This window comes from Apium graveolens, chromosome 3 (genome assembly GCF_009905375.1).
Source record: "Apium graveolens cultivar Ventura chromosome 3, ASM990537v1, whole genome shotgun sequence".
Classification (NCBI taxonomy): Eukaryota; Viridiplantae; Streptophyta; class Magnoliopsida; order Apiales; family Apiaceae; genus Apium; species Apium graveolens.
The window spans coordinates 278,779,635-278,796,531 of record NC_133649.1 but is presented as its reverse complement, the minus strand read 5'-3'; the positions used below and the strand labels follow the sequence as shown (position 1 = coordinate 278,796,531).

At 32.5% G+C, this 16,897-nt stretch overlaps 2 protein-coding genes across 14 annotated transcripts; one reads left to right on the top strand and one right to left on the bottom strand.

The window, feature by feature from the left end:
* The first annotated feature begins 6,967 nt into the window (after positions 1 to 6,967).
* On the top strand, positions 6,968 to 8,594 carry LOC141713415 (thioredoxin H1-like). Its single transcript, XM_074516828.1, has 3 exons — positions 6,968 to 7,134; positions 8,014 to 8,136; positions 8,250 to 8,594. Exons 1-3 carry the CDS (start codon positions 7,045 to 7,047, stop codon positions 8,403 to 8,405), a joined length of 369 nt encoding a protein of 122 aa, XP_074372929.1. The 5' UTR covers positions 6,968 to 7,044; the 3' UTR covers positions 8,406 to 8,594.
* Positions 8,595 to 9,685: 1,091 nt separating this feature from the next.
* On the bottom strand, positions 9,686 to 16,578 carry LOC141713414 (dehydration-responsive element-binding protein 2B-like). 13 transcript variants are annotated; one of them, XM_074516826.1, is made up of 6 exons: positions 16,436 to 16,578; positions 12,972 to 13,080; positions 12,628 to 12,889; positions 11,883 to 12,105; positions 10,274 to 10,838; positions 9,686 to 10,168 (listed from the first exon to the last, which is right to left on the bottom strand). In XM_074516826.1, the coding sequence occupies exons 4-6, from the start codon at positions 11,907 to 11,909 to the stop codon at positions 9,906 to 9,908; spliced, it is 855 nt and encodes a 284-aa protein (XP_074372927.1). In that variant the 5' UTR covers positions 11,910 to 12,105; positions 12,628 to 12,889; positions 12,972 to 13,080; positions 16,436 to 16,578; the 3' UTR covers positions 9,686 to 9,905. The 13 variants fall into 13 exon arrangements, with proteins under 13 accessions (XP_074372927.1, XP_074372917.1, XP_074372920.1 ...); XM_074516816.1 differs by adding an exon at positions 14,890 to 15,001 and having other exon boundaries at positions 9,686 to 10,838; positions 16,436 to 16,575; XM_074516819.1 differs by having other exon boundaries at positions 9,686 to 10,838; positions 12,628 to 12,901.
* Positions 16,579 to 16,897: the final 319 nt, after the last annotated feature.

Genomic DNA, 16,897 nt, shown 5'->3' with positions numbered 1-16,897 from the left:
GCCGAGCTCGAGCTTTTCGAATTTTTAACCGAGCCGAGCTCGAGCTTCAAATTATTCGGCTCATAAGATTCGCGAGCCTTATCGAGCCTCTATTATTTTTAATTTTCTTATTAGAAATATTTAATATTTATTATATATTATTTATTTTTATTGGGTCGAACTCGAGCCTAGCTCGAACCGAACTCGAGTTGAACCGATCATATTTCGATTTTTTTGTTAATATTTAGTGAATTAATTTGAGCTTTCGATCCGAACTTGAGCCTACCGAACCTTTTACGAGCCGAGTTTCGAACTTGAAATTAAAGGCTCGATCGAGCTCGAGCTCGAGCCCGAACTATTTTAATCGAGCTCGAGCCGATCCTAGCAGTATTCGGCTCGGCTCGATTACACCCCTAGTTATCCTACATCGTTTATACCAGGGGCAGATTGCTACTATATAATCAAATAGACAATTCCATTATTATGAGACCTTTTGGGATGTGCCCAAAAATAAATTTATACGGTATCAGCCCAAAATGAATAATATCATATTAATGTGGAGTTAAGCCTTTTCTAGCAATCCCATTAATGTTATCAGAGCTTCTGATTGTAATGATTCATAAAAATATATAATGGGCTTCCAGATGGGCCTATGAAGAGGCATGTGGACTACCCCAGGATATGTTTAAGAGGGAGACATGGGGCCTTCTAGAAAAACCTAGGGGAGTTAAAGAGTTAGATGGACTTTCAGTTTTGGTCAATGGGGACTGGTCACACTGAATGGGACAGATTCAGCAGGTGTGGAGTTCGATGTGTGAAGGGGGGGATTGTTGATAGTTATCCCACATCGTTTATAGGAGAGGCATATTGCAAGTTAACAAGCACACAATTAACTCTATTAGTAAGATGACCTTTGGGATGTGACCAAAAAAATTTCATGCAGACTCGACCCAAAACGGATAATATATACTAATGTGAACTTAACACCACTTAGCTACTTAGCTTGCGGTATTAAACTAAGTGTCAAAAAGAAACAATAAATCTAGGTAACGAGTCGTCTCAATTTATTATGTAACCACTAATCGCATTTTAAATGTTGTAGCTCAATGCATGAATTCTTGTAAAACTAACCTTTTTTATCTATTTATGGTGAGAAAACCCAAGATTACATGTTCTTCAAGCTTATTTATTTTAATGTAGGACTCCATGTATTGATAAATAATAAAGTTATTTAGTTAAAAATAACGAAGTTATTATGGTGAACCAGATATTTGAATTTGGATAATTCGTATCCTGATATGATTTAAATGGATATCCGAATATACAGTTAAATCGAAATAGGACTACAATTTTAATGATATGAAAAATCAGATATATGGTTTCACGTTTCATAAAGAATCGGATATCATATTTACTCACCCCTATGTTGGATGCAAAAAAAACTCAAAAAAAATAAAACGCACTATGTTGTTCAAAAGTTTCAAAAGTGGTCAAAAATATTTATTTTGGAAATATTTTTTATTATTTAGGCATTTGACGAGTCTGAATTTTTTTTGACACATAATACAGGTAGAAAAATCTTGAATTTATATCACATTGTTGACCCTCTTTTATATCTAGTTAATTAAATTGATATTGTGCCAACCTTTAAATTTTTAAAATTTATGAATTTATGTATATGGTTGTTGATATTTGGTACATGTTGACACGACTTACTCGTGACATACTGATGATTATCTTTTGCATTCATGAGCATTTCTAATACATTATTCCTTAGCTAAATACTACGTGACTTGATATATAATCAACCAATTTGCATAATAATCATTTTCAAAAATATATCTTTATCAAAAATATTTGTACATAATCTAGATTGGTAGGCTGTATTGTCGAATCACTATAATATTATATAAATGAAGTAACAGAGTTAATGTGATATGTTTATCATGTGTAAAATTATTATTTTATAAACATTAAACACTATTATTAAGTTAAGATACAAGGTTAAATTCCTAACAAGTACAAATATTAATGTTAAATAAAATTAAAATAATTTTAATTAGCAAAATAAATAAATTTGATCCGTATATAACATTAAGTTTGACACTTTTGTAAAAAATGTTAAAAATTTCAAAAAATGAGAAAAACAAATTGTGCATTGGTACAAAAATAATTTTTCGTAATGCACCACTTCATCAACTAATCATTTTTAACTAATATTTAAGATCACTTTATTATCTATCTCTCAAAACTACGATTTTGGGAGTTGACTCTCAAATTTAAAGTTCATATCGGTCACTTCTCCATTTTTCGATCCTTTCTCCCTCTCTACCTTCATTCTTTCACGTAATATTTTTATCTATTTTTTCAATAAAACCAAGATTTAATCATTTTTGGATGAAATCCTGTTAAGTACTTTATTATCAAGGTTGTTATGTGCCTATCTTTTTGTGATGTTAATATTCTATTTTGATGTTTATGTGTGTCGTGTTACGGGTTCGGTATTTTTTCAGAGAAGAATTTCTATGATATTTTGGGAGATCTGTAAAACTCGCATCAAATCTGGGACGGTGGTGGATATTGCAAGATCTTACCTTTCACAACAAAAAATTGTTCATAATTCTGAACATTGAGCTATAGATGATGCTTATTTGAAAGTCAATTATAATGTTACTAGTTTCACAACTGGAGTAGGTTAGATTACTCGAGATGTCATTGTAATATTTTTTAGATTGAAGAATTTGCATATCGATGTTAAGCTATATGAAAACAAAACAACTATTTGATTAGCTTATCTTTTATTTCACAATCAGATTATATTTGACAGTTTCGGAAGTTTGTTACAACTGTATTTTAATATTTTAATGAAACTTTCGCTTGTTCGTAAAAAAAGATTACTTGTATTGCCACCTCACATCTGACATCTATTATATATATAATAGAGCAAATAGGGGGTTTGATAAGATAATTTATTTAATGTAAAATGACAATTTTAACCCTTATCCTATTTATTATTTTATCTATTAATATCTAATCTTCATTAAAGCATATTAATTATTTTATAATTAATAATTATATATACACATATGCACATACTTACACATATATGCATACATATGTTATTTTCAAAAAAACTATCATTTAAAAAGTGATAAATTTAATTAAGAATTAGATATCTGAAATAATTATTAATATAACATGGTTAAATTACATCAAATTTTTTAATAACATGTATCATATTAATTATGGTCTAAGTAGCTGATAAAAAGAAATCATCACTAACTAATTTTAGAGTCCATTTGTAATATATATATATTTTTAAATTGTTTACATTTAATACGATTATGTTGGGTGAGACAATTTATTCAATGTATAATGACGATTTTGACCTCTATCCAATTTATTTTTTCTTATAATATCCATTAATAGCTAATCTTCATTAAAACATATTAATTATTTTATAATTAATAACTATATATACATACACTTACATATATACATACATATATATATATATATGCATACTATGTTATTTTCGATAATATATATCATTTAAAAAGTGATAAATTTAATTAAGAATTAGACATCAATAATTATGAATATAACATGCTTAAATTACATCAAATTTTTAATAACATGTATCATATTAATTATGATTTAAGTAGATGATAAAAAAATCATCATTAACTAATTTTATAGTACACTTATAAAATATTATATATTTTAAAATTGTTTAACATTTAATACGATTATTTATGATATACTATGAGCATCAAATACTTACTTACAAAATAGACAATAATATAATCACATTTACATCATCATGCACATGTATCATATGAAATTTTTACCAATACAATACAAAAAACGTATTTTGTAGTTTAAAATATATATTTTCACGTCGATAGTATATAGTCACATATACACTACGCACGTGTGTTACACGAAATTATCACCGATACAACAAACCAAATCAAACCAAACCAAACTAAACCAAACATACCCAGTATACCCGACTTTCGTAGAGTCTGGGGAGACTAAGATGTACGCAGTCTTCCTCTCATTCAAACGAATCAAGAGACGGTCCCCCGAAAGACCCCCGACTTGTGTGTGTATGTGTATAATATATAAAAAATGTCAAAATATTTCAATTAAAAATATAAAATTTGATGACATAATGTAAAAATAGGTCGAGACAAACCAAGGTTTATGGTCTTATTCACATATGACATACCTTATTCAAATGCCTTTAACATTACTCGAATACCGATCAAAGTTTTTATATTCAATAATTGTACCATACTCCCTCCTAATAATCATTCATCCTGACTATGAACACTTCGTGCCCTTCCACGCATAGTATCCCAAATCGAAAGCGCGCCACGCAAAGGACTCTAATCTCGTAAATACAAATTGCTTACAACATAAAAAATCGAAAACTAAATTACATCATTGATTTACAGTATTCATCCGGATAATTGTTTTACCCTTCATGATGGTGCTGGTGTCGTGGTGCATATTAGTATGTCTGGAAGAGATTTTGGAACTAATTGGAAGCGAGTGGATGAAAAAAAATTAAATTATATGATAAATGGCAGATTTGAGATTCCTATATTGTGACAATTTGGTAAAAATGTTAGGAATTTGTGATGAAGTTCTGGTCAATTATTTAAGTCACTTTGACTTATCTACACATAATTTTAGGTGCTTTGACTCCGTAGTAAACGTTAATATTTTTAATTTTAAGTATGCTTCAAAGGGAAGGAATTGACTCGCCTCCGTGCACCAGACACGTAACTTACCGAATCAGTTGCGACTTTTGAGAGAACCCGCTCCACCGGGTCTCCACAGAGTCTCTTATCTTTTTTCTTTGACAACTTTATTTTTTCAAAAAATTGGGGATATTCAAAAATTTTGCTCCGAAAAAGCGACACGTGTAGAAATAAAAACCCCCTCGAGTAAAAGCTTCTACAACCGGTTGACTAAGTAAAGTCCCCTAGAGCCGGAAAAAGAAAAGATGAAGCATAGGCGGGCGTGTAAAACCTACGATATGGATAATTCAAATCGAAGCAATTGGATGCCATTGAGATTACCCAAGAATTTCGCTAAGTCTATTTTGTGTTGTATAAAAATAACTAAATTATATATCGATAAATTAATCAAAAAAAATCATCAGAGGTGAAATTCCGAATGTCTATTTCACCATTTGAGTCACGAGTATCGAAACACATGAAATATTAGCAAAAATAAAGATTTTAGGTATTCAGTTTGATTATTTTTTATCATATTTATTTTGACTCTGGGGAAGCTACCGCTTATACGACAACTCCATATTTATTGCGTGTACCGATTGAAATATTTTGAGGTTCATGAAGGGGCTAAGAACGAGGAGTTAAAACTAAATTTTACTCCAATTTCTTGAAATAGACTTGGATATCCTGTTGTCCCCTTGTTCATAATATGATTGATTCTATCTACAAAATAAAGTCAACGGGTTTTTGAATAAAAATATTAATTTTTAATTTTCATTTTGAAAAAAAATTGAAAAATAATAGTTATAACTATGTAGTCAAAACACCTAAAGTTATGTGCAGATAAGTCAAAATGACTTGTATAATGGACGAGAGGGAGTATTATGCAGTAACATATACAGAGGCAAGTCGACAATAATATAATTGCCATTGAGAACTTTTTTCAAATACAACATGGAAAAAAATAAGGTTAATAACCCTCAATATTTATTACTAATTTAAATTTTTAAATATCCCAAACATACACTGAAATTATTAAAAATTGTAATATTTTAGAATATGCCCGTGTCTCGCACGGGTTATAGAGTTAGTTTAACTAATAATAATAGAATGTAGTATTTAATACATAACCAATAATTATTATTAATAAAATTTGAGACAAAACACTTTATCATTCTCTATATTATATTATGGTTAGTTATTATTTTAGATACAATCACAGTGATATACATCAACTTTTGTCCGTAAGATTGTTTTTTACCATATTTCACGGTTATTAATATCGTTAATGAGAGTTTATGTCACATTTCGTGACTATTGTTCAAATAATTTAAATTTATTCACATTAGTTTTGATTAATTTATTAATTATCTAAATATTTTTAATATCATGTTTTGAATTTTATTTAGTTTAATTTAAATACAAATTTAACTTTATTATTAAATATGAAATTTTCATAATATTAATAACGAAATAGACATCCTTTTTGTTTAGATTTATATTTTACTTATCTTATAATATTATATTAAGAAAATAAGTCATCAATATTTTAAGAGTGATTCAATTTTTTTGTTTTATTTTTTGATCGCATGTGTTCTATTGTTAGATATTAAAATCTTATGTCTAAGTATCCAGGTGACCTTTATGATAAATTTTCTTAAATAAAAAAAGTCTCAATTCTAAATATTTTATTATATGCGATTCATACCGAATTAATCATTCCTCACCAACAAAAAAGGTTAAAAACTTGAAAAAAAATATAACATAACTATATTATATAGAAGTTATTATTCCAAAAAGGAATTATCAAATTTTGATTTATAAACAAATACCTGTTAGGATATGATTAATTATAAATGTTTAATTATAATTTATTTAGAACAAAATTTGGATATTATCATTTTCCTTAGAATTTAGAAAAGAAAAAGATTCGATTATTACTTCGATCTTTCAAATCATTATATTACACACTCATGTATATGTACATTAATATTATGGAATAAAACAATAGTAATATCTTCTCTCAATTTCAAAAGATTTTGATAATAATGAAATCTGCATAAGAACGGCTTTGATATATTAATCCTTAACTTAATAATGAATCAAGACAAACTTATGTCCAAGTGCACTAAAATAAAAGAAATAAAATAAAATTAAGTAATGATTTTACAAATGTGCAGGGGCTAAGAATACGTTACAATTTACAAACGGACTCTACAAATAAATAGCCCCAACATGTTCCCATGTGCATAACGCTTGTGTTTTTTCAAGAATTATAAAGTAGGGTTTTATAAGAACAAGAGGCGTAATCACAATGGCGGGCGTAGAAGGACAAGTAATTAGCTGCCATACAATGGACCAATGGAGCGAACAATTACAGAAAGGAATCGACTCCAAGAAACTGGTACTATTTCGTTTAATAGTTGTCATTTTATTTGTTATGTATGTGGCGTTTCGTTTCTGCATGTAAATATATAGATTTGTATGTAAACGGTAGTTATATATTTCTTTTTTTTATTGTTTCTGCTCCTTTAAATATAGTGTTCAAGTGCTACAATATTGGATATATTGTTCACAAGATTAGAATTTATGTTGTTGATTTTCGATTTATAGGCTTATAATTTTTCGATGTATTTGGGTCATCTCTTTCATCATAATACCCTGTACTTCGCAAATTAGTTGTCACTTTAAATTTTCTTTCCCTCTAAATAGATGATATAGTAATATCTCTTGGATTTCTCAATGGTTGATTTCTCCGTCCAAGCAAGTGAAAATGTATATGTATATGTATATTATTGATTAGTCTTTCGGTTTTCTATTATCCATAGAAAAAGCAGATGTTATTTCCATAAGAAAATCATTATCACTGGTTTTATTCCGGATCTTATATTATTTTTTTCATTTTATCTTGGTTTCGTATTGTAAGGGGCATAAAAGTGATAATTCTACTAATTATTTTTGCGAATTTTCTTTTTTAAATAACAGAAGGAAATCGAAAAAATAATTAGTCCAACTATCATTGTTTTTGCACTTTAAAATACTTTGTAGAAAGCCAAAGTGACAGCTAATTTGGGAGGGATTTGAAAGCGAATTTTTGTTTTGAAAAAAATTGATCGTATGGTAATTACTTGTGTATCTGATCTTATTTTGAGAAACACTCGTTGGGTACTAATCTGTAGTATGGCAATGACTCCTGTATTTTCCAGGAGACTTAAATCGACTATGGTTTTTTTTTTAATTTAGCTGGAAATGAAATTGATCTAGGGTCATGCTTTGTTTGCAGGTGGTTGTGGATTTTACAGCTTCATGGTGTGGACCTTGCCGCTTCATTTCCCCAGTTTTTGCTGAGTTCGCTAAGAAGATACCTAATGTCCTGTTTCTCAAGGTCGATGTGGATGAATTGCCGGTAAGTAAATCCTATGTCTATCCAGGACGATGAAGTTCCTTATTCTATGCCAAGAATCTTTGCTTGTGCATTTATCCAATTACTTGCTCATGACACTATCCTGATGCTTACAGGCTGTTGCCAGAGAGTGGTCTGTGGAGGCAATGCCGACATTCATCTTTCTGAAAGAAGGGAAGTTAGTGGACAAGATTGTGGGTGCAAGGAAAGAAGATATCCACCAGACAATTATCAAGCATGCTACTGTGACATCTGCTAGCGCAAGTGCATAGAGGCGTATTGCTAATGTGATATCACCTATTAGTTTGAAGTTGGATTCTGCAGACTATTTCTCTAGTTACTTGACTAGTTGATTAACTTGGGAAATTGGTTTAGATAAGAACTATTAAGCTATTTATAATAATGCCATATTAAACTTTGACTGATTGCTATTGCAAAGTTATGATTTTATGTTAATATTATTGCTGGCTGTCTATCTCGGTTGTTTTCAACTCTGTAGCATATTCTGCAGATTGTGGAGAGTTGAACAGGGAACTAATAACAGTCACCACATCAGTGACCTCTTGACCTGGTTTAAAGTCTTTATGCCACTTGCTGGTATAGTTGATTTTAATCTCCTAAGAAGTTAATACTTCTAGCTAGATATTTTTTATTCTGATCTTGTAATAATCTTTTTATCAGAAGGCGCCTATTATTTTCACAATTACGTCCATTGGTCTTCTTATAAAATGCAAGATGATGTTGATAAACCTTGGTGGGAAGATTTTGGTAGCCAAAGAAGTGGCTAGTTCACCAAAGATATGTTGGAAATCAATGAACAAGAACATGGTGAATAAAGAAATTCTAGGAATCATGTAGCGAGAGTTGGAATTTTTGGATAGCTGGAAATATGTTGATCGTAAAGGACTTTAGAGTAGATTTGATGGTGATTCTATACAAAGTAAAAGCGTTTGATCCTTTGATGAGATACTCCTCCCCGCTGATCAAGCCAGCAGTCGTGGATAAGCCTAGCTTATTATTTTGGTCGTTATAGTTTAACAATGAAAACCGCTTCTTGGTGCCAAAATATAACAATTGTTGTACCTGTTTTAGCACTACATTTGCTGTAAACTATATTGGTTTGCCGCTTGCTCACAAATTTGTTAATTAGTGATATGAACTAACATCAACTAAGCTCTAAATATGTAGGAAAATACACTCCTCGGTACAAGTGGCTAACAAATGAGCTACCAAAAGTAAACAGGAGTGAGACACCATGGCTGATTGTACTTGTGCATTCTCCAATGTACAACAGCTACGCACATCACTACATGGAAGGAGAAACCATGAGAGTCAGGACTTCATCCAATATCCGCTACAATGTTGTCAACGGGAAATGCACTCCCATGAATGTTCCTGTTTACATTACCCTCGGAGATGGAGGAAATCAAGAAGGATTGATTAGTCACAGACTACATCCTTCATTTGTCAAACCAGTATCGTTTTCTCCTGCTATGTCAAGTTACAGTGTATACAATAACTCGCTCGTTATTTGCGCAATTACAATTACATATAAAGCCAACAGAATCAAACAATTTATTCATATAAATTTATTCGTTTTACACATTATTCATATAAATTTTAGCAAACAGTAATGCAACCTCAACAGTTTAATTAGATTATGTGACCTTGTAACATAACTCTTTGCTCCTGACATCTAAAATAGCAGATATATAGAGTGACGGTACAACATTTATAATAGGCTGGGCAGGGTGTGAGCAGGAAGGCACCATTCAGAGCCAAAAATTGTCCAAGCCTAAATCGTCTTCCAAAATATCTTTGAAAATATCATCAGAGTCACCAGCATTAAGATCCTCCGGCTTCTCAATCTTCTCTAAATCAGTTGTTCCCATGACTTCATCCCACAAGGAAGAATCGTCAAATTCCGGCAATTCCACCATCAGGTTTTCTTTGATATTGTTGCACCTTTCTTCCAAGTTATCTCCATTCTTCCCAGCATTATCGCCTTGGACTTCATCATGATTAACAATCGGACCTACATGGTATTGTTTCCCGTTTAATATAGAATTGTAATCATTATTAATCAACTGATTGTTTATAAGGTAGTCATACGGATTAGTAGTTGGAGAAATTTCATGACCTGGTGGATATTTAAATTGCTCCATTTGTATTTGTTCTTCAGGAACTTTGACTCCCTTTGAATTTACAAGGGCATCCTTGCTAGTGGCATGGACTGGACATGACACCTGAGGTACGCTCTTGGAAAAATTGAGCACAGCATAAGCACCAAATAGATCAGATAGACTACCAGCAGGCTTATCATGGGCCTCGGCTGCTGGATATTTACGCTGCTGCTCTTCTATGATTCCTTCTTCTGGAATTCCAATTTTCTTCCGATCAACGAGGGTGTCCTTGCTAGTGGAGACTCTGGAATGGATTGGACATGACGCCTGTGGTAGCCTCTCAGGAAAATTGAGCATGGCATTAGTACCAAAAAGTTTGATAGCAGCCTCATCATAGGCCATAGCTGCAGCCACAGGATCTTTAAAAGTGCCTATCCAAGTGCGTTTGCCACGATTAAGCTCGCGTATCTCCGACACCCATGAGCCCCAAGTCCGCTGCCTCACACCTTTAAACTTGCAAGATGAATTATCCGGTCCACCTCTTCTTCTCACGCCGCCCTTCCTTGACCTCGGTTGAGTTGCCTTCATCACCAATTTTTCAGATTTTGAGCTAAGTGTCTTTGATATGTGGGGAATGCCTTATTATATTAGTTATTAGATGATACATATGAAAGCTTAATAAGGAGTTGATCTTGAAGAGGGTATATATAGCGAGGAAGTGATGCTACGTGTCCACAGAGAGAGGGGGTAGGAATTACTTGGCAATGCCAGTTTATCTAGTAGTGTCACTCAACGATCGTCATTTTAACTCTCATGCATGTGGATATAAAATATGCACAATTAAAATGTTCTCCTAATACCTTGATGTTTTGGAAGAAATAGTTAACTTACTGATCAGTCAGAGGCTTTTTTAATTTACAAACAATTAAATAATCATGATATACATATTAAGTAGTAGAAAGAAATGCAGGTTTGGGTGAGTACTGTACAAGCTTCCCCAACAATTAATTAAGGTGAATTGTTGCGAGATTCACCTCATTTGATTAGTGCATCATTCTCTCAACAGATTGTTGAGAATTGGTAAGTAAACATGTGTGTGTGTGTGTGTGTAACCATGCAGCACTTAGGTGCTCACGTGGCAGAGAGTAGTTTAAATTCCGTGAAGGCTTCTGAAGAGAAATAAAGGTAGAGATAGATCTTTGACAATTTGAGATGCATGCAAGTAGAATTTAGAAGCTGACATGGATAGTGATGTCATTGTTATGCGGCTATTCAAGAAGACAATGAGCAGTAACAGTTCAACTTTTTACTAGTTAAGTGTAGGGAAACTAGAAGTTTGACACGTAACTATCAGTTTTCTTTTTCATAAGCAGTTACAATTGCAAGCCCTTCAATAAATAGCACTATATTATTCCAATCACGTAACTCATTAAATATGTACTCCAGATATTCTTTTTAAATATTTATCTATAAATTTAGTACAGTAGTTGAGGTGTAATTAATATATAGGTTTTTCAAACAAAATCCAGTACGACATTATATTGCATGATCTTCTAAGATATAATAAATTATGATACTATGATTTATTACCAAATCTAATATGAAATATAGATATTGCTTGTGTACCTTCTCTTTACCTTTGTCAAATCTCATGGAAGCAGACAACTAAATTTAGCTTCTAGTGAAAAAAGCATATCTCTGCTCATATGAGTGATCTCCGAGATATTACATGTCCAGATGCTCATGCAACCATGCTCTACGAGTCTACGTATCCAAACCTTCATTGTGATCTTCGCTATGGCGTAAGGCTGCTCATTTCTTCTTCATGTAGTTGATATTGTTTCCTTTTCTGCTAGTAAGAGCATATTATATACTCTGTTATCATTACGATGCAAGGAAACAGATCTTTAATGTTGAATATGAAATAAACTACTTCTCATGCAGTACAAAACAGCTATCATGGAAAGGTAAAACTACATAGCTCCCAACTTGACTTAAATATAACCATGATAAGCAACTTGGCAAAGAAACTTAGAGTCTACAGAGATAAAAAAAACGTAGTGCTGGAAAGAAGTACAGAAATCATTCCCAAAAAAAGAAGAATATACAGGAGCATTTTTAGCTCAGGCCTTCAACCTATAGAAATTCCATCAAATAAATCAAAGAGTTCATGTATATAGAGAATGAGCAAATACTATGTTATACAATGTAAATGCCAATTACAAAAGGAGTGTGATTTTGCAATTACTACATGTTTTTTTAAATAAAATACAAAAGACAATCTTTCCTTTAAATAAAATTTCAAAATTTCACTTCAGGAAAGCTGAAATAGAGAAATGGAAATCATATAGAAATTACATTAGAAACTTACTGTACACCATCCCACAACTGGACCGGCCCGAAGATAATCCTCAATATCTTTTACTCTTCTAGCCTTGTTAGAGATCTCTGAAGAAAGATTATTTCCTTGTTTCATCTCAGCTGAAGAAAGTGACAGAATAATTGCTTCAGAACATCCATCAACCTGAGCACTGAGCTCGTCACAATCCATCCTCGTTATTTACTCCCTAAAAGTATGGAAGCCTGTTATATGCATCCAGCAAAAACTGGTGCCAGGGGGTCCATGTTAACCCCTGCCATTGAAACTAACATCATAGTTAGAACACTTGTCAACAAAAACCGTATAAGATTATATGTTTAAGGAAAGCACATTACCTATTTTATTTAGAAAGAGCAGGTGTGATACATACTTCAGAATATGGATTTTATTTAGCACCACAATGGAAGGTCTTTCAAGATAATCAGGATCATAAATACACAATTCCTGCAACCCAATTCATATACTCAGCATGTGTTTTTTTTTGAAGGAATATACTCAGCATGTGTTAAACCGATTAACTCCATGGGGAAAATAATTAACATAATTATTTCGAGACAAAATTTCCCTAGAGTATTCAGCAAGGCAAGTACACACACACACACACATTACATATTTCATTATTCCATCTTTGAATAAAGAGAGCTGATACATGCCTAAAAAATATGAAAAATATAATAGTAGTACGAAGTCGATAAATCAGAAATGGAGAGAACATAATAATATTTTTAGGTTAACATATCAGCCTTCCGGCCATTTGAATGTTTCGGACAACAAAACAATCACACTGACAATAGTGCAAACTATCTGCAGCTTGCATTTAGTATCATTAGGATTTAAGCAAGATATAATTGCTTAAGGGATTAGCTCTAGATAAACACTATATGATAGAGTTAGGAGACATCCAGGCTTGTTTTATCAAACCCCAAACTCAGAAGCCTTATGATCTGGCCATTGGCAAAAACTACGACATTGGCACCATGTGGCCCGTAAAGTTATTTCCCTGCTGTTGACGGAAGCATGTTACAAGTGAATATATTGATGACTGCATATAATTTACAAAGCAGAAAAGGGACTTCAATCAACCAACAAAGTTAATTTTCAAGGGTGAACAGCACGGCCAACACCCTACTTAGCAAAAAAAAAAACCATACCTAGTGCACAGAGCTCCTCCTACAACAAGATTGAGGGAAGGTCCCGATTCATGACCAAGACAAGCACTGAAAACATTAAATTTTAACGGCGGGCCAAATTCTCAAAAATCTGTTAGATATTTAGGCTTGGAGGAGTAATGAAACTTCAAGCTGGCTTGCAAGTATCATAAGCCACGTATATATGATATTGGTGGATTTAATTAGGTTGGAAAACAAGAAAACGGCATGGCTTAAGAAGGTTGAAAGTAAGGAGAGTCATGAAAGTAAGTTATGGAGTCAGATCCACATCAGATCACAAGTGGTTAATTAGAATTTGATAGTTAGACCAGGTAACCTTGTTTGGAAATCGTAGACAATTTTTATACAAATTTTTTTAACTAACACAAAGCAATTCCGTGTAAAATCAAGGGAGAGAAGGTAAGTATACAAACATATATTAGCGAATCAGCTAACTGATGTGTCGATGAAATAGTAGCCGGAGTTGAAGATTTTCTGACCAACTCAACTAAGGCAGTGGGACATGCGACTTCGTATGCAGTTGGAAAGAGGCTAACAATAGGATATTCTTGGGGATCCGGTTATAAAGGTGTTAAGAAAGTGTGGTGGAAGATTTTGGTTCCCAAAGGAGTGGCTAGTTTACGGGAAATATATTGGAAACTGATGAACGAGAGCGTGGTGAATACAGAAACTATAGGATTTACGAGATTCTGTAGCGAGAGTTGAAAATTTGAATAGCTGGAATGAAGAAATCTGTTCATCGGAAAGGACTTGAGAGTGGATCTGATGGAGATTTAATTGATCAGTTATTAAAGGAAGACATATGAAAAATGGTTGAGCGTTGACGGTTGCCCATTTTATCTCTATGCCTTACCAATATTTAAGTATACTGAAAGACCGTCTAACGTTTCTGACGGAAGTACCTTAATGCTCTAAAGTTTCTTACGAAGGTCCCTTATATGCTTTTAAAAAAATATTTCTCGTCCCCAAAATGCTCACTTTTACAATGTGGAAATCAAAGTGCAACAAAATAATTTTTTGAGCCACCAATGTGCAATTCACTTAAAAAAAACAAAAAAAAACTACAAATATTCTATGACCATACATATTTTTGTAACATTCCAATAGTCGTTTGCAGGATCCTCTGTAGCGGCATCAACTACATGGAGTAGTAATCGAGTTCTCCTAAGGTGCCTCAAGAAATTGTGACCAATACCCTGTTATAGACAAAGATAAGTACGGTTGTTGGAGTTTACATAAAAATAAGAACCAGCACCACACATTTCCCAGATGTGCTCCTAAGACCAGGCATATCAGCTAATGTTGCTTCAGATAATATTATTCTGATCCCAAACTAGGGTCACCATCGAAGCGTCCAAGATTTGTTATCAAGGTTGTGAACAGATATAATCAACAAAAAGCTTTGGAAAGTGTGGCTACCAATAATTAAGACTTTCCGGTATATTGAAGCACAGCTAAGATATCAACAACCGGAATGCCAGGGTAACACAGCAATACATATTCTCCCGGCAACTCATTAAAAATTTTAAATGAAGGATAATGACATGAATCAATGATGCTCAGGAAATTTTTGAATGAAGGATAATAACATGAATCAACGAGGCTCGTGTGGGTTGAACTAGAGCTAATTGTATGCTCCTTGAAGCTTAAGCCACAACTATATCCAGCAGTAATTTCTGAACAAAATTCTCACCAATAATCACCACTTTCACATGTCTTCTCATGATCTGGATGTAAATACAAATAAGCACAAAGTCACCAGTTTGTGCAGCACATGTGTGTGCATGCATATTTGTGCATAAGCTTGCGTGAAGGTGTGCAAACAATAAAAATTGTCCGTGGCTCCGCGAACATATGCATAAGAGTGGGAAAAGAAGGAAAACATGGGTACTTAGTGACCTACTACAAGCCCGGCATCAGCTACTCCCCTCAGTATTAACTACAAACTAACCTCCTCCCCAGGCTTACCAAGAAGTAGAATTTACAAAAGAATTTGTATATTATGTCTTATAATTAGCATGTTTAAGGAATTTTAAAAAGTAATATAATAAATATTTGGCTCATTCAGAGACTATACTGATTTATTTCCTAATGGCACCTTACGGCCTTCTTTCACTTGGACATAATTTGGAACCAAACCGAACAGTTAATAATAATATACATCTAAAATTCTGAATTGTGAGTATTATTTAAGATACTTATTCCTTTACTCCGTCAATAGTGACATGTATCTAGACTATAACCAATATCATACATGGGAACATCCAAGAAGCATTATGCAAAAAAAAAAAATGATCTAAATTCCTACTGCATCTATAGTGACAGATATCTAGATTACGCCTTTACGAGCTTGCCAAGCTAACACCTTGAGAGGTGCACAGCAGGCAGCACCACAGGTATAATTGGTCTAGCAATGTAGTCTCATTTTCAAAATCAAAATTTACAACTTTATTAAAAGCGCAGCAAATAACTAATAATTAATACAATCACACAACAAAAACATGATTCTAAAATGTATAGTTTACAATATGTATGGGAAGCATCATGTACTTAAGCCAAATAAAATACAAACAATGTAGACAGAAATTAATAGCAAATGAATGCAGAAAGTGAAGAAGAAAAGTTGATACCTTTATTTGGGGAAAGAATGGGAAAAAGTTGTAACCCCAGATATTGTGACCGCCGGAAAAGTAGTTTTACTTTTCCGGTGAGACATCACACCGACCACATTATCTGCGCATGCTCTCTTCTTCCACCGTAGACTGTCGTATATATCAGTTTCATTTTATTTTATTTCATTTTGTTAAGTTATCAATTTCGATTTTCTTTTATATCATTTTGTCCTAATTTTTGTGGTAGTACAAAAATTGTTTCAAAACGAAAAATGTTAGTAATTTTATTCGTGACACTAATATATATGTATGAGTGTTACATATTATTAATAAAAAATATAAAATAATAATATACTGATAATTAAATATTTTGAAATGGTTTTTAAAATATTATCAATTTTCAATTATTTTCAGATATGGCACAATGTATTGTTTTTTTCTTTTTCAATTACCTAACAATATAAGAACGTCCTATGACAA